This window comes from Cibotium barometz, chromosome 34 (assembly GCF_041138505.1).
Source record: "Cibotium barometz isolate CiBa-2024 chromosome 34, ASM4113850v1, whole genome shotgun sequence".
Taxonomy (NCBI): Eukaryota; Viridiplantae; Streptophyta; class Polypodiopsida; order Cyatheales; family Cibotiaceae; genus Cibotium; species Cibotium barometz.
Genome location: NC_141079.1, coordinates 25293230 through 25311670, shown reverse-complemented (window position 1 = coordinate 25311670; position 18441 = coordinate 25293230). Strand labels below are relative to the sequence as shown.

The window sequence follows — 18441 nt, the reverse complement described above, 5'->3', positions numbered from 1 at the left end:
TACGTTGGTCTGCGGACTCCATGATCTGGCGGAGTAAGGGATGTCCACTGAAGATGGTGTTATATCTCTCTCTAATGACACTATATGCTGTGCATCTGCATACGTAATGTGTTTCTCACTCTCAACCTCCTCCTGGCATAGTTTGCATATCCTCTCTGCTCTGGGGATCCGTGCTGCCCTACCTGCCTCAATCTCAAGCTGGTGTGATGACACTCTGAGCTGGCCAATCACCACTCGGGCACTGTGAGGCATGTACACATCTATGTATCCAGGTCTCTGTATGAATCCATCCGCTGAGATACGCATAAACTGATCTCTGTAGTATAGCATCTTCGGCGGTAGAGGCTGACGGGGTGTAATCCAAGTCTCTTGAGTGTATCGCTGCCATAAATCCTGCCGAAGGACTCTGTTCCTCTCAGTGTGAAAGAGCTGGATGTGTGGTGCATGTATATCATACTGGAAAGGTGGCAAGTGATCTATGTCAAGACCATGCTGAGTGAGCCATTGTATCATTTGTGAATACCATGATCTCCTATCTCCACTCTCTGCGAGCTGCGTGGACACCTCAAAAGCTCTATGTGAGAGTCGATCTGATGGCATATCTGTGATCCTCTGTATGAAGCAGATCGTCTCGAAGAGGGCCTCTACTAGCATAGGAGGTGCAACAAACTCCTTCTGGACAATGTCATGTGGGACTGAGGGCTTGCTGCGGATCATCCGTGAGAGCATGAGAATGTGAGGCCTCTCTATCTGAGACCATGTGGAGGTGGGGAGCCCAGGTGCCCATACTGTTGCAGCATACATCAAAGCACGGTTGACTAGTGTGTCAAACAACCACCCCTTCGTGCGGGGCTCCTGGAAGTGTGCCTGGTGACACTCTCTCTCTAGCATGGCCAGAGCTGCATACCCTCGTGTGAGTCTATCCCTGGCTGCCTCTACCTCAGTAAATTTTTCTGGCGGAGTCGTAAATGTAATCCCCAGGTACACATATGAGTCTACCACCTCTACCTGTCCTCCTGCTAGTGTGAAGATGGCTTGTCGTGGAACCGGCCCTGAGGTGTGGAAAATCATGGCCTTGGTTTTCCCAAGGTTCATTGTAAGCCCCCTCTGTGTGCAGAAGTCATCGAGTGCATGGAGATGGTGCTGTAGTCCCATCTGCGACTCAGAGACCAGAATAATATCATCTGCATATAGCATAATGTGGACTGTGGTACTTGAGATGTCTACCCCGTCCCCACCACCGTGACCAATGAAGTCAGCCACCTCATCGATGTATAGCCCAAATAGTGTAGGAGAGAGTGGGCATCCTTGCTTCACACCTATGGTGCTAGCAATAACATCAGATAGCCCCCTGGGGCATCGTATGCGCCCGAAGACCTGCTCATATAAAGCATAGATGCCTCAAACCATCTCTGATGGGATCCCCAATGATTGTAGGCGCTGGAAGAGTCTCTCTCGTGGCACCGTGTCAAATGCTTTGCGGAAATCCACAGAGCAGCAGTATAATCTCTTCTCCCGTGCCCTAGCCTGGTCAATCAGACATCTCAGAGTGAATATATGGTCAATAGTGGAGAAAGCTCGTCGGAATCCAGCCTGCCCTGGTGCTCGCAGCCCCTCCTTCTCTGCATATGAGCGCAAGTCTGCCTCTAGCACTGCACCATAAAGTTTTGCCAATGTATGACCAATCATGATTGTCCTGTAGTTGCTGGGGTCTAGCATGTCTCCCGCTCTGTGGAGAGGCACGATGATGTGCATAGTCCAGTCAGCTGGTAGGCCCTCCAGTAGTGCCCTATTAAAGAGGTGAGCAAGAAAGGGTCCCAGTGTGTCAGCTGCATAAATAAGATGCTCACTCTGTATACCCGTGTGGTCAGCCGATTTCCCATGTTGTAACCAACGGATAGCTCTCTCTACCATCGAGGCGGTAAAGAAAGTAGAGGTGGTAGGGCGGGATTCCTGTGGCTTTGGTATGGGCGGCTGCTAAGGGATACGGTAGAGGCTCTTTGCATATGTGTGCCATGTGTGTGGATCCTCAATCGGGGTACGAGGGCGAGGCTCTCTCATCCTGCGCCATGCAGTGGCTGCATCTCTGCTCATGAGTAGGTGGTATATATCCCAGTACTCTGCCTCCTCATATGCACGCCTCTTACGGCATGTGAGGATCCTCATCTGTCGGCTGGCTTGTCTCTGTGTAATGGTCCCCAGTGCTCTCTAGGCACGGAGGTGTCTATATAGCTCTGTGCACTCATCATCATACCACGGATTCTGGGGCATGCTCCCAGATCTATCTGTGTGCGCAATGTGTGTATGATGGGGGAAGTTGCCGGTGGCGGCCGTATGTAGTAGAGATGAGAGCGGGGTGGTGAGTGTGTCTAGAGGTGACAGGGGATCCATCTGGAATAGCCCGTCATATACATGATGCTGATATATGTCTGCCAAGTCATGGGTGAAGTAGAAAGTTGTATGCGATGCCTGTGTGGGCTGTGTGGGTGCTGGTGTGAAGTAAGAGGTACGTGTGATCCGCACCAATAGGACGGGGGGATTGTGAAAGATGTCATTGCCTGTGTGGTCTCCATGGACCCCATGATGTAGTCCACTGTGATACCCCCCCTGATCGTGGAAAGCATGTTAGTGCTCCTGAATCCTGCCACTGTCTTATGCCGTTATAAATAACAAGATGGTGTCGCGCTCCGAGCTCAAGTAAGTGATGACCATATCTGGTGTTATCCGGCCCCATGTCCTCTGTCACCTTGAAAATCCCGTGTCCTCCACCTCTAGTGTGTGCATCACCTCGGGGTGCTCGAAATCATAAATGTCGCACTGTCGGCTCTGTGTCCGTGCATTGAAGTCCCCCATAAGGAGGACTTTCCCCAGGTTGGAGTAGTGTATGATCTCATCTGAAAGGGCCGCATATGGTGACTCTCCCAATGGCCTTGTGTCCTCCTCCTCACCTCTACTCCCATCCTCTGCTATCATGGCATATCTCGATCCTCTAGGAGAGAAGTAGCATAGAGCAATGTATATTACCCTGTCTGCTGAGAGCTGCAGTCTAATACACATGTATCTAGCCTCCTGGTCACGTGCTACCACTTGTAGGCGCTCCTGTAGCTCTCGCTTGAAGAGTGCCGCTATACCTCCAGATCCTCTCGATGTGCTCTACCGTGTGGTCCCTCTGTATGTAAACTCCCACTGATAGCCCTCTACTTTGGGTAGCCCCCTCTCTGGGCTCTGGTGCGTCTCTGTAAGTAGTATGATGTCCCGTCCCTCCATGACCTCCTCCATCCTCCTAGAATGTGTCCAAAGTGCTCCATTGCAGTTCCAAACTGCTATTTGTATTTGTGAATCTGGATCCTCCATAGCTGATGTCCCATAGGCCGCTTGGCGCTAATCGGTGGCCTTGCCATCGATGATGACACGACCATCGCGATAGAATGCTCTGTTGTCGTGTTTCCGGGCCTGTAGGACTCTCGGCATGCATGTTTTCCTGTGTTCTATTTGCATCCTTGTAAGGTCGTCATCCAAATAGATGGGATCTCCCTGTAATCCTTGTAGAATCACCCTCTTCCTCATGAAGGTGACCCTCTCCATCTCTCCTGCAAACTGTAGGATGAGGGCTCGCTTGCGTGTTGAGTCTTTCCCAGCTCTCCATGCTTTGGTGAAGGGGGAAGGTCCTCTTCCTTGTAGCCGAGCTTAATGCATAGAAGCTGTCCATCTTTCTCGGGAGTGGAGTCGGGTGTCTCGGCTATACCTGTGACTCGAATGTTGAGGCAGTGGGCATGCCTCATCTTCTCCTCCTCAATGGTGGTGTGAATGATTTGGTGTTCTTTCCTTTGAGTCTCCTCCCTCACTTCTTTACAGATGTTCTTCTTCACCACCTCAACCCATCTTGACTGCTTGGCTTCGAGTTTTTCCTCCATGTCCTTTGTGATCTCCTTGGAGATCTCTTCTTTGATGGCAGTGAGAGTGTTGTCATTGATCTCCCCTTCTTCCTTCTCGGTGTTCTTGAGGGATACGAGTGTCACTTTCAATGCACTCACCTCCTGCTTGAGTGCCATGTTCTCTTGTTCAAGGTCCGTGGCCCATGCTTCGAGGGCCATGATGTGCCGGTGTAGTTTGTTCTCCACCTCATTGAGGTTGGAATCGGATGTCTTCTTGTTCTCCTTGATTAGTACCTTCATTGCCGTCTCGAGGGCCTTGAGCTACTCTTGGAGACTCGGAGCCATTCCTCGAGATTACTCTGCAGCGATTCCCACAGGCAGGGAGGAGAGAGAGAGAGAGAGAGAGAGAGAGTTATGTTGCTACCTTGGGGGCCTGAGGAAGGGTGGGGCGTGAGAGAGAGAGAGAGAGAGAGAGAGAGAGAGAGAGAGAGAGATTTTATTAACGTCTTCCAAAAGACCGAACTCGGCCTATGAGAAAAATCAGTGTACCTGTGTTGGGTATTCTCTGTCATCCCAAAAAAATGGAAAAGTACTGAGCTAAAAAGCTGAATCTGGGTGTGCAATAAGTACAATGAGTGGGGGAGGGGATGGAGCTCTACTACTAGGAGAATGCAAAGCTATATGCATGGAGTATACAATCATGATATGCAACCTAGCTAGCTCCATCCTGTGCCATACTGGGGGTATAAAATGGTATACATCAATGAGGGTGTCCACAGCTCCCTGAAGAACATGCCTAGGTCTCGGAAGCGAGCCAGTCGCTCCGCACCCTCTCCGTGAAACTCAGCTTTGATCTCTGTCATCTCTCTCTGATAGGGGCGTGGTGTCCAAAAGCCAGGTGTCCTGTGTCTCCTGCGGGCATTGAGTGTCTACTCTCTGGAGAGTAATTCCCTGCTGTGTAGTGGCTGGGAGTGGGGTGGATCTCTGAAAAAATGTAGTAATCTGTGTCTGTCGTCCCCCCTTTGGAGCTGTCTGAGCCTGTAATGATGTCTCTCTGTGACGCTGTATGTCTAGAATGAATCTCCCCAGTATGCGCTGGTCTACTGCCTCAAAGAGCTGGCGTAGGGAATGTGGTTCTCTGAATAAAATGGGATATCTCTCTCTGATGGCTGTATATGCTCTGCATCTGCATACATAATGCTCCTCACTCTCCACCTCCTCTTTGCACAATCTGCATATCCTCTCCTCTCGGGAGATCCGTGCTGCTCTGCCAGTCTCGATCTCCAATCGATGTGATGAGACTCTAAGCTAACCAATAGCTACTCTGGAGCCGTGTGGTAAAAAGCCCTCCATGTATCTAGGCCTCTATAAATCCATCATGAGTGATACTCATGAAGTGATCTCTGTAGTACAGCATCTTCGGTGGAAGAGGCTGTGTAGGCCATATCCATGTCTCTCGTGTACAGAGCTGCCATAGGTCTTGTCTCAATACTCTGTTCCTCTCACTATGAGAGAGACGGATATGTGGTGCATCCCTGTCATACTGGAATGGTGGTAGATGATCCATGTCTAGGCCATGCTGTGAGAACCAATGTGTGACCTGTGCATACCATGATCCTCTGTCTCCTGCCTCAGCCAGCTGTCTAGATGCCTCAAAAGCTCTGTATGACAATCTGCCCTGTGGCATCTCTCTGAATCTGTCTAGCAGGCATATATTCTGGAATATGGCCTCTACCATCATAGGAGGCGCAACAAACTCTGCTAGGATAATGTCATGAGGTACTAACGGTTTGCTGCGTATCATGCGTGCCATCATGAGGGCCTGTGGTCTCTCTATTTGTGTCCACCAATGGGTAGGAAGGCCTGGCGCCCATACCGCTGCTCCATACATCAGTGCCGGTGTGACTAATGTGTCAAATAGCCACCCCTTCGTCCGGGGCTCCTGAAAATGCGCCTGGTGGCACTGTCTCTCTAGCATAGCCAATGCTGCATATCCCCGTGTCAATCTAGCTCTGGCTGTTGAACCCATGGTGAACCGTGTGGCTGCTGCAGAGAAGGTAACCCCTTGCGAGAGTGAATGTCAGCTGACTCCTGCCCTGTCTCGATGTATGAAAGACCATAACCTTTGTTTTCCCAAGGTTCACACTAAGAACCCTCTGTGTGCAGGAATCATCGAGTGCATGTAGATGTTGCTGTAGACCTCGTGGAGACTCAAACACTAATACAATATCATCAGCATAAAGCATAATATGTACTGAGGTAACTGCTAGATCAACTCCATCTCCGCCTCCCCGTGTAATGAAGTCAGCCACCTCATCAATGTATAACCCAAACAACGTGGGGGAAAGTGGGCATCCTTGCTTCACACCAATGGTGCTAGCAATAGTCTTGGACATACCTCCTGGGCATCTGACTCGCCCAAAAACCTGCTCATATAATGCATAGATGTCCCATGTCATATCTGCTGGTATGCCAAGAGACTGTAGGCGCTGAAAGAGCCTCTCTCGTGGTATTGTGTCAAATGCCTTGCGGAAATCCACAAAGCAGCAATAGAGCTTTCTCTTCGTCACTCTGGCCTGATCAATCATACATCTCAAAGTGAATACATGGTCAGTGGTAGAGAAAGCTCTCCTGAAGCCTGCCTGCCCTGATGAGCGTAAACCTGCTCGCTCAACATATAAGCTAAGCTCTTGCTCCAACACTGCACCATAGAGTTTGGCCAACACGTGGCCAACCATAACCATCCTGTAGTTGCTCGGATCGAGCATATCCCCTGTTTTGTGGATCGGCACAATGGTGTGCATCGTCCACTCCATAGGCAAACCCTCTGCTAGTGCCCTATTGAACAGGTGTGCAAGAAAAGGAGCCAAAGAATCTACTGCATATATGAGATGCTCACCCTTTAGGCCCATATGGTTGGCGGCCCGTCCATGCTGTAGGCGGCAGATAGCTTCCTTTACCATCGAGTGGGTAAAGAAGCTAGCTGTGGTAGGTCGAGGCTCCTGTGGCTGAGGTATAGGTGGCTCCTGTGGGGCGTGGTATAGGCCCTCTGCATATGTGTGCCATGGCTGTTGGTCTGCAATGGCTGTCGGTGTCCGAGGCTCTCTGAAGTGCCGCCATGATATACGGCTATCTCTACTCACGAAGAAATGGAAGATTTCTAGCTCGTGTATCTTTGCGAAGGTCCGCCTTTTGCGGCGAGTAAGTCTCCTCATCTCTCTCCTCGAGTGCTCTGTGATGGCTCCCAAGGCTCTCTGTATGCGGGGCCGTTAGTATAGGATTCTGCACTCGTCATCATACCATCTGTTCTGGGGCATAGTCCCAGATCTGGTAGGCTCTCTTGAGTGGACACGATGTGGGAAGCTCTGTAATGCAGTTCTGTGTAGGAGTGATGCCAGCTGGGCTGTAATGGTATCCATAGGTGCTAGGGGATCCATGAGTAGGAGCCCATCCTCTACTCTGCCAGTGTATATATCTGCCATGTCATGTGTGAAGTAGATGGTAGTGTGTGGCGTCGGTATGTGGGGGGCTGGTGATACTGGTGATCTGGCTAGTGAAAATGCCAAGTATGTATGATCTGCCCCAATAGGACGAGGTGGGATGGAGAATGAGGTGACAAGCTGTGATGTCTCCAAAGACCCCATAATGTAGTCTACCACCGTGCCTCCGGTCCGTGTATGACCATCATGTGGGAAGCATGTCAGCCCTCCTGATCCCAGCCACTATAGCATCCCGTTATAAATAACGAGACGATGCCTGGCTCCCAACTCTAGTAAGTGGTCCCCATAATGTCCTCTGTCTGGTCCAGTGTCCTCCGAGACTATTGCTTGCACCATTGGTGTGAAGCAAGGATGCCCACTTTCCCCCACGCTATTTGGGTTATACATTGATGAGGTGGCTGACTTCATTACACGGGGAGGCGGAGATGGAGTTGATCAAGTAGGTACCTCAGTACATATTATGCTTTATGCTGATGATATTGTATTAGTGTTTGAGTCTCCAGGAGGTCTACAACAGCATCTACATGCACTCGATGATTTCTGCACACAGAGGGGTCTTACTGTGAACCTTGGGAAAACCAAGGTTATGGTCTTTCATACATCGAGACAGGGCAGGAGTCAGCTGACATCCACTCTCGCAGGACGCCAGGTGGACGTGGTGACATCATACGTGTACCTAGGGGTTACCTTCTCTGCAGTAGCCACGCGCTTCACCATGGGTTCAGCAGCTAGAGCTAGATTGACACGGGGATATGCAGCATTGGCTATGCTAGAGAGACAGTGCCACCAGGCACATTTTTCAGGAGCCTCGGACGAAGGGGTGGCTATTTGACACATTAGTCACACCGGCACTGATGTATGGAGCAGCGGTATGGGCGCCAGGCCTTGCTACCCATTGGTGGACACAGATAGAGAGACCACAGGCCCTCATGATGGCACGCATGATATGCAGCAAACCGTCAGTACCTCATGACATTATCCGAGCAGAGTTTGCTATGCCTTCTATGATGATAGAGGCCATATTCCACACTATATGCCTGCTAGACAGATTGAGAGAGATGCCATAGGACAGATTGTCATATAGAGCTTTTGAGGCATGTAGACAGCTGGCTGAGGCAGGAGACAGAGGATCATGGTATGCATAGGTCACACATTGGCTCTCACAGCATGGCCTAGACATGGATCATCTACCACCATTCCAGTATGACAGGGATGCACCACATATCCGTCTCTCATAGTGAGAGGAACAGAGTCTTGAGACAAGACCTATGGCAGCTCTATACAGGAGAGACATGGATATATATATATATATATATATATAGAGAGAGAGAGAGAGAGAGAATGAAATGATATATTAACGTCTTCAGAAGGCCAAATGTTGGGGTAAAGGCGTTATGCCCACCCTTATAGTGTGTACAAGCCCATAAGTTATAGTACATAGTACACTTAGTACTTTTAATGTACTAAGTGCACTATGTGTACTAGTGCAATATACATGTGTGATAGGGGAGTCACACACTCATGCTTTTCATGAGTTGACTTATCCCCACAACTCTCTCTCTCTCCCTCTCCCTTGCTTCTCTGTGTATGTCTCCCATGAATGAACTCTAAACCCTAATTCTGGTTTTTCTCCCCATCAACTGGTATCAGAGCCCTTAGTGATCCCTCCCTTCCTCTTCTCCTGGATGGTAGCAAGGAGTCGTATCATCAGCATCATCAAGCTCTACGTGAACACGTGAAGGTCGCAGGCTGGGCGTGAACGAAGGCAGCAAAAGAGGCGAAAGCAACACAGGCTAAACTGCAGGTTGCGCTCATAAGCGTGCGAATCAATGAGCGATGGCGTAAAGATACGCAAGCGAAGCTTGGTCGGCGAGAACCTGGCGCAGCTTCTGGGCGAGAGGGTAGGCCGGGCTGGCAGGATCATCGGCGTACGTGAAGACGTGCTCGTTTTCCACCACGCTAATTAGCACGTCTTCACGCAGAAGCACGACGGCAGCAGCACAAGGCGGAAGGGCACAGCTGCCAGCGTAATCGTGGGCAGGGGTGTGTGAGTGCATATATGTCATTCCGGCGACCTGATCCGCCTTCTCTGCTCAACCTTGCCATCAACGCAGCTGTCTGCAACAAGCACCACATCACCGACATCAACTGGACGCCTTCATCCGTGTTCTTGGTTTTGATGCCAAGCGACAGGTCCAAGTCAGTGGCTTCCTCGTCCAGAGGCCTACTTAATTGAGCTTTCACTCTGCAATTTTTTTTTGGAATCTCTAGAAGCTCCAACCAGCTGCAGTTCATCTGCACACATTTTCAGTAGCATCAGCACCAAATTCGCCTGCAAATCAGAAAAATCAAAAATTTCAGAGGTATTTGCCTTCAATTTTTTGCGAATTTCTTATCAATTCAAGCAATTGAGCAGGTACAGGTGTCCAATTGCTCAATTTTTGAGCAAAATTGGGTGACATTGGTCACAATCAGGATAAATTTGCAAGAAATTGGTCAAATCAGGATCAATTTGCAGGAAATTGGATGTCGAAATTTGGGGTTTTTGATGTAATTGTGCAATTAAGCACTCATACATGCTGTATGATGTGAAAAATCGCACATTTGGGCAAAATTGCAGCAAATTGCAGTGCAAATCAAGGGGCTTTTGTGCCGATTTGGTTGATTTGCATGCAGGCAATCGCATTTGATGCTGTGGATAATGTGTTGAGGCCTTACAAGCACTCAATGTGCCTGTAAATCAAGGGGCTTTCATGTATTTGATGTATATGTGGCCAGGGGGAAGCATCGTGAACACTCTGAATGCCTTCATGTGCGTCAATGTACCATGCATGATCAGAAATTGATCTCAAATCAAGGGGCTTTTCAAGTTTGTATGCTTGTTGAGCTTGGCAAAGCAGCAGGCAAGACATTTATGCCTTGAATCCTCAGAAATCAGCTTGCAGTCAAGGGGCTTTTGCCCAATTTCTGTTCGGGACTGTTTTATGCAGTGTACAGGACTGTAAAAGTCTGATTTTCACTCATTTGGACAGCCAGGAGAGCATTTATTGCTACTGTACCTGCTGGTACAGATTTGGCACAGCTTTGTGCATGTTTTGGCATGGCTGTACACTATTTTGAGTGACCAAAAGGTTCAATTTCAGCTGCTGAAATTGCCGGGACAGGTTTGGTACATCATTGGTGAGCACTTGGTACTGCTGTACAGTACTTTGGAAGGGCAAAAGAGCACATTTGAGGTGCTGTCCAAAATCTGCAGCAACCAGATTTTGGTGTTTTCATCACATAAAGTGGGAGAAAAGTTGCATTCTTGCTTCCGCAGTGGGAGATAAAGCTTGGGAGAACATTTGTGAGCACTTTGTGTGCTTTGGGTGCAGTGTTTGCACATCTTGGGTGCAGTGTTTGCACATTTTGCAGGGAGTCAGGCATTAAAGGTTGCATATTGCTATGGCAACCACAGGTGAGAGCTCTTCATTGCTTCACATCAAGAAGCTTGAAGGCTCGCAGAATTATGATATTTGGCAAACCCAGTGCTACAATGTGTTGCTCCAGAAAAAGCAGCACAAGCCTATCAAAGAAAGGGGTGTGATGCCCGCTTCTCTTACAGCTGAAGAGTGGGAAGATATGGATGAGCTGGCAAGATCTACTATCATGTTTTCTGTGTCAGACTCATTACTTTTCAGCATTCGTGAAGAGAAGACAGCTTGGGGAATGTGGCAGAGATTGCAGGACTTGTATGCCCAACAAAGTGCCTCAAGCAAAGTGTATTGGTTGAAGAAACTCATAGGTCTTCAGATGAAGGAAGGGGCGTCTATGACAGCCCATCTCAATGAGTTTAATGGTATTGTCAGCCAAGTTATAAATCAAAAGTTGGCAATGGACGATGAGTTCAAAGCCACTTTTTTGTTATGCACTTTGCCAGAGAGTTGGGACACATTCAGGACAGCCACTAGCAATTCGAATGCTATGCTGTCATATGCAGATGTTGAGGGTGCTCTTCTTCAAGAAGAGATGAACAGGAAAAACAACTCTGTTGGAAAGTCCAATGCAATGAATGCACGTGGGAGATCCCAGCAAAGGGGGAAAAGCCAAGAAAGGGGAAGGAGCAAGTCTCGCTCCAAAAAGGATTTGGAATGCCATTATTGTGGCAAGAAGGGACACATCAAAAAGCAATGCTACAAATGGAAAAATGATCAAAAGGAAAAGGGAAAAGGCAAAGACAAAGAGAAGGATGAAGCCAAAGATGTAAAGCCAAAGGGCAAAAGTGGAGTCAAGATCGAAGAAATCAATGTGTCACATGCAGGTGGCAGTGAGGATGAGGTCCTCTTTACGTCTTCACTTGATGCCCATTCACTTCTTACAGGTGGTCATGGTATGCACTCATGGATCATTGATTCAGGTGCCTCCTTTCATGTCACAGGTTGCAGAGACTTGTTTGTCAGGTATACTGCTGGCAATGAAGGAGTTGTTTATTTGGGTGATAACCATGCATGCAAAATTCTTGGCAGAGGTGATGTGAGGCTTGTATTTTCAGATGGCTCACAACTTATGCTCCATGATGTCAGGCATGTGCCTGAGATCAAGAAGAATCTGCTTTCTACTGGACAGCTTGATGATGCTGATTATGTTACCACATTTGGTAGTGGAAAGTGGAAAATTAGTAAGGGCTCACTGGTTGTTGCCAGAGGCTCTAAGGTGGACACTCTTTACTTTATGCATGCAGGTGTTTGTCACCATGCTAATGTAAATGCAACCGAGCTGCCGGAAATCTCTATGTGGCATAGCCGGTTGGGACACATGAGTGTCAAAGGAATGGAGCAATTGTCTCGTTTGGGTTACTTGCCTTCTCTAAAGTTTTCAAGTTTTCAGTTTTGTGAGCATTGTATATATGGTAGGCAACTACAGTGCCCCCACAAGAAAGCTCTTGGACAGAAAGATGCTCAGTTAGAGCTTGTGCATACAGATGTATGTGAGATGCCTCAGCTTTCTTTGGGAGGGGCAAAATATTTTGTGTCTTTTATAGATGATGCCACACGCAAGGTGTGGGTTTATCCTCTTCGTTTGAAGAGTGATACATTCTCAGTGTTTCAGAAGTTTGTTGCTCATGTTGAGAATCAAACTGGCAAAACACTGAAGGCTTTGCGTTCCGACAATGGTGGAGAGTATACGTCCAAACAGTTTCAGGACTTTTGTGATGCTAAAGGCATCAAGAGGGAGCTCTCTACTCCTTATGATCCTCCACAAAACGGGACAGCAGAGAGGATGAACAGGACCATACAGGAGAAGGTCCGTTCTATGTTGTCACATGCTGCATTACCTCATGGTTTTTGGGCTGAAGCTGTTATGACAGCTGTTCACCTTATAAACAGGTCACCTAACACGAGGCTTGGTGGGAAAGTGCCAGAAGAAGTATGGACAGGGAAGCCTCCGTCATACAAGCACTTGAGAGTGTTTGGTTGCGTTGCGTACGTGCACATACGCAGGGAAATGCGCACCAAACTTGATCCTAAGTCTCACAAATGCATATTCCTAGGATATGGTGACAGAGGTGAAATGGGGTATAGACTTTGGGATCCCATAAATAGAAAGATTATACGCAGCAATGATGTCATTTTTGATGAAACATGCATGTATAAGGAGCCTGCAAGGCAACAGGAGCCTAGCAGAGTCATCTTTGATGATGATGGACATCATGGACAACAACAAAGGGCTGTAAATCAGCCATTACAGCAGGAAAACCAGCCCTTAAATGGTGCTGAAAATGGTCCAAATGGACAGCCAGAGATGGCAGAAGATATCCCTATGGATATACCACAGTTGGAGGAGATACCGGGCATGATATTTCAGCCTTATGGCATGGAACAGGAGCCACCAATGGGTGATATGCAGGCTGGACAGCAACCTACAAATGATGGTCATTGGGTACGGAGGTCCACTAGACCCTCCAGAGCCCCTGACAGGTTTGTTCCAGGGGTTGACTACTTGATGCTCACTGACTGTGGGGAGCCCTCATGTTACAAAGAGGCTTTACAGAGGGCAGACAAGGCTCTTTGGGAGCGTGCCATGAAGTCAGAGATGGATTCTCTGCACAAAAATGGAACTTGGAAGTTGGTGCCTTTGCCTGCAGGCAAGAAGGTTTTGCCATGCAAGTGGGTTTACAGGCTCAAAGTTGCACCAGATGCAAAGCCAAGATACAAAGCCAGGTTAGTGGCTAAGGGCTTCAAGCAGGAATATGGTGTGGACTTTGAGGAGATCTTCTCTCCAGTGGTCAAAATGACCACACTTAGAGCTGTGTTGGCTTTGGTTGCGCATGATGATCTGGACTTGATTCAGATGGATGTGAAGACTGCTTTTCTTCACGGTGATCTCCATGAGGAGATATATATGCAGCAGCCAGAGGGTTATGCAGTGAGTGGAAAGGAGAAGCTTGTATGCAAGCTGAAAAAGAGTCTTTATGGGCTCAAACAGGCACCAAGAGAATGGTATCATAAATTTGATACATTCATGAAATCTCAGAAATTCAGGAGAAGTGACATAGATCACTGCTTGTACACCAAGAAAGCTTTGGATGGCAGTCTATTGATTCTCATTTTGTATGTTGATGATATGTTGATTGCCGGGAAATCTCGTAAAGAGATGGATGCCTTGAAGCAGAGGCTGCATCAAACCTTTGATATGAAGGATTTGGGTGATGCAAATCACATCTTGGGTATGCGGATACTTCGGGACAGAAATCAGCATGTGTTGTATTTGTCTCAGAAGGAATACATTGGCAAAGTTTTGCAGAGGTTCAATATGGACGGGGGGAAGAAAGCTAGTACTCCTTTGCCTCCATATGTGAAACTCAGTGCTATGGACAGCCCACAGTCGGATAGTGACAGGGCTGATATGGCCAAAATTCCGTATGCTTCAGCTTGTGGCAGTCTCATGTATGCCATGGTTGCTACTAGGCCGGACATTGCATTTGCAGTGGGAGTGGTTTCTAGATACATGGCCAACCCTGGCAAGAAGCATTGGGAAGCAGTGAAAGGTGTCATGAGATACCTGAAGGGCACACAGGATTTGTGCATTTGCTTTGGCAAACAGGATGCATTAGTGCATGGTTACACGGATTCGGATTATGCCGGTCATCCAGATAACCGAAAGTCTACTACCGGTTATGTGTTTACATTCACAGGAGGTGCTGTGTCATGGATATCCAGGATGCAGAAGTGCACTGCCTTATCTACTACAGAGGCCGAGTATATTGCAGCCACAGAGGCTTGCAAGGAGGCATTATGGCTATCTCGGTTAGTGGTTGATTTGGGTTATACAGGGGATATTCCATTGTTGCATTGTGACAGTCAGAGTGCCATTCAGTTGGCAAAGAACCCTGTCTTTCATGCAAAGACGAAGCATGTGGATGTGAAGTATCACTTCAACAGAGAGGTGATAGAAAACAAGCAAATTCAGCTTGTTAAGATTCATACGGATGACAACCCGGCTGATCTGTTGACGAAGAGTTTGCCTCCGGAGCGGTTTGCTCATTGCAGACACTTGATGGGCATTGGATGAGGCCAGTTTCAGCCTTGATATGGCCTTGTATATTATCATGTACATGCTGATTTTTTTCTTTTCCTTCATTTAAGGGCACTTTGCCTTTAAGTGGGAGGTTGTTGGGGTAAAGGCGTTATGCCCACCCTTATAGTGTGTACAAGCCCATAAGTTATAGTACATAGTACACTTAGTACTTTTAATGTACTAAGTGCACTATGTGTACTAGTGCAATATACATGTGTGATAGGGGAGTCACACACTCATGCTTTTCATGAGTTGACTTATCCCCACAACTCTCTCTCTCTCCCTCTCCCTTGCTTCTCTGTGTATGTCTCCCATGAATGAACTCTAAACCCTAATTCTGGTTTTTCTCCCCATCACCAAAATGACGTATGAGACCAAAAAGGTTACAACAATTGGTGGATCTGATACAATGTCTGTGTAAGAAAAGCTAAAAACAACTTAGTCTGGCTCTCGGTACTGTGTCAAAAGCTTTGCGGAAATCCACAAAGCAACAATAAATCCTCCTGCCATAATCTGCCCTCCTCAATAATAGCTCTGAGTGTCAAGAGTGGAGAAACCTCTCCTGAACCCTGCCTGCCCTGATGCACGTATGCCCTCTCTCTTTGCCCATCTACTCAACTCAGGGGCATAGGTGGCAGCTACGCACAGAGGCGCGAATAGGGCAAACAGAAGGCAGAGGGACTAGTGGACTGGGAGACGGCCCAGCATAGCGCAAGCAGGGCAGCGAGGCGAACAGAATAGTATAGCAGGTCCAGACAGAACAGAGCCAGCCCAGGCCAGAGAGGGGGCGGCGAGCAGGGGCGAAGGCGGTGGCTACGCATAGAGGCACGAACAGGGCGAACAGAAGGCGGTGGCGAGAAGGGGCGCGAACAACGGCGAACAGTAGTGAAGCGAAGGCGAGAGAGAGAGAGAGAGAGAGAGAGAGAGAGAGAGAGAGAGAGAGAGAGAGAGAGAGAGAGAGAGAGAGAGGGAGGGAGGGAGGGAGGGAGGGAGGGAGGGAGGCACAAATAGGGCGAACAGAAGGCTGAGAGGGGCGAAGGCAGCGGCTACGCACAGAGCGAAGGTGGCGGCTACGCACAGAGGCGTGAACAGGGCGAACAGGGCGAACATGAAATAAAGTATGAAAGTACTGAGCTAGTGGGGGGGGGTGTGATGGATGGAGCACTACTGCTAGAGTCTCAGTATGCAACCTATATGCGTAGGGTATACAAGAATGCAATGCAGATCTGGCTAGCTCCAACCAATACCGTAATGGTGGTGTAATATGTGATACATAGGCGATGGCGAGGCAAAAATACCTTGGAGCATGATCTCCGGGTGAAATGAAATGAAATGAAATGAAATGTTATATTAACGTCTTCAAAAGGCCATAATGACCTATGAGACCAAAAGTTACATCATGGTGGATCTGATACAATGTCTGGATAAAAAAAAAAACCCAGAAAATGAAAAATAAAGATGATACTACTAGCACCTAGAAAATGAAACTGGAACTGGAAGGTGAGAGAGAGAGAGAGAGAGAGAGAGAGAGAGAGAGAGAGAGAGAGAGCGACTACTAAAGACCCAATGGGCCTCTGATACAATTTTGTCTATGGCATATCTCATCATGGAACAAGAGAACATACTTCTGCATTTTTGAATGGTGTGCGTGTAGAGCTTGTTGGCATGGAGAGAGCGTGAGAAGATAAACTTTGTTGTGTGGGTGTAAATGGTGTGTGTGCAGAGCTTGTTGGCATGGCGAGAGAAGCTTCGGAGTTGGATGGCCGGCTAGCACGGCAGCCTTTAAAAGATATGCACAAAGAGTTACAAGCAATGGTGCTGCTTCTGGCCCGGGTTGAGTCGCTTATTCAGGACCATGCAGCCGCAATCTTGGTAAGCAATATTTTTTGTTAAGTGGTCAGTATGTGCATTCCTTTTCAAAACATGCGCTCTCTCCAAATGCCCAGAAATGGCCCGTCCCTAAAGCATTTGCATGTAGCACTTACGGAAAATGACTACAGATCTAAATTCCATGTCAACTTGATTTGTCATCAAATGATATAAACTTCAAACCATTATTGCATACAAACAAACCAAGTGTAAATAAGGTAGAATTGGATTCTTGATGTGGTTTCATCTCCCACTTTGTGGAGTAAATGCATGTGGCCCAGTGCCCTGTGGGGAGCAACCGACAACAATGTACTAGTGAGGGGCCTCATCCATAGGGAAAGAAAAGAGGATCTGATTATCACCAAATCATGTTGTTTCTACCTTAGGTAGACATCACATTCATCTTGAGCTGGATGAGCTACACGTCTACTATGTAGTAAGGCACCCTTACAAAGAGAATTCCCCGTACTGTTGTCCTAGAACTTGTGTACACCTAAAGAAGTGTAAAGGTGTGAAAAATATTGAGATGGAATTTTCTAGTAGCTCATTGGCATCTGTTGTCACTGTCACGATCCCAGCAGCATTGTTGGTGATGTAACTTGTAGTGGGGTATCTCTCTTGCAATCGCCTCGTGTGTAAGTTGCATCCCACCGGGAGAGAGGGAGTATCTTAGGCTAGCGAGCCCCCCCCCCCCCCCCCCCCCCTTCTCCCCCGCGGGCGTGCACGCCGCCTGTTTAGTTCCTGCGCATCCCTCTTATTCTCCGCACCCTAGCCCCCCAGCCCTCTCGCTTGCTACCCAACTCTTCCGCCTTCCTTTGTGCTGCCTGTCAGCCCTTCCGTTTTCCTTCATGCCGCCTTGACTGCTTCCCCCCACATTCGTGAAGCTCCACCTACTCCCTTAGCTACCCTCACCTCTGCTTTTTTCTCTTCGCTCTTCCCTGCTTCTTTTCCCCCTTCTCTTTGCACGCCGTTGTTGCTTTGCTCCCCCTCTTCTCCAGTCTTTTTGGCTTTTTTTTTTCTGCACACATATTCGTGTGTTTTTGGGTGCATTTTGTTAGCATTGTTCCCTTTGCTTGATAGTTGGTTAGTGACTCCATAGCAGCTGCTACATGCACCCCCACCGAGGCCACCCTCAATTGCCTTTTTTTGGAAGTTGACCTCTTCCTCATCCCCGGCTTGGTGACCTCACTTGGTAGTAGACCAGCCTGATGCCAAATTAAAGAGCTTTTGCAAGCCACCCTTGTTGGCGAGTAGGAGTGCATCATTGACATCCATGATATGCAACCATCATTAGACCATACATAGAGGCTATAATGAAAAGAAGCTCGAAAATCCCATGAATGTGTTTAAACCACATCTTTCCGTGAGGGTATTGATCTTCCCCATAACCAGGGGTTTTCAAGATGCAAATTTCACATTGTGAAGTTTTTGTCCACGAGTTGATATTGTGTTAATTCTTTCTATCTTTAGTGGTGCATATGCCCTATCAACTACCTTTTTGTTGTAATAATTCTTTCTATTTGTTATGATCCTTAGTGCTAGGCTTCATTAGGGCTGAGTTTGCCCTGCATCTTTGCAGCTCTGACAGAAACTCAGTACAGAGACCTTTGTATGAATGTATGCTCTTATGTGTGTGTGTG

At 47.9% G+C, this 18441-nt stretch overlaps 1 protein-coding gene across 3 annotated transcripts in view; it reads left to right on the top strand.

Moving 5' to 3' along the window:
* Positions 1-16882, top strand: part of LOC147618820 (fructose-bisphosphate aldolase-lysine N-methyltransferase, chloroplastic-like) — a 64572-nt gene extending 47690 nt beyond the window's left edge. For 2 of the 3 annotated variants that reach the window (XM_086773892.1, XM_086773891.1), the window contains one exon: positions 16656-16882. In XM_086773892.1, the coding sequence (XP_086630018.1) occupies positions 16656-16825 (170 nt within the window). In that variant the 3' untranslated portion in view covers positions 16826-16882. The remainder of the gene's footprint in view (positions 1-16655) is intronic. The other variant, XR_015261974.1, reaches the window with a different exon arrangement.
* Positions 16883-18441: the final 1559 nt, after the last annotated feature.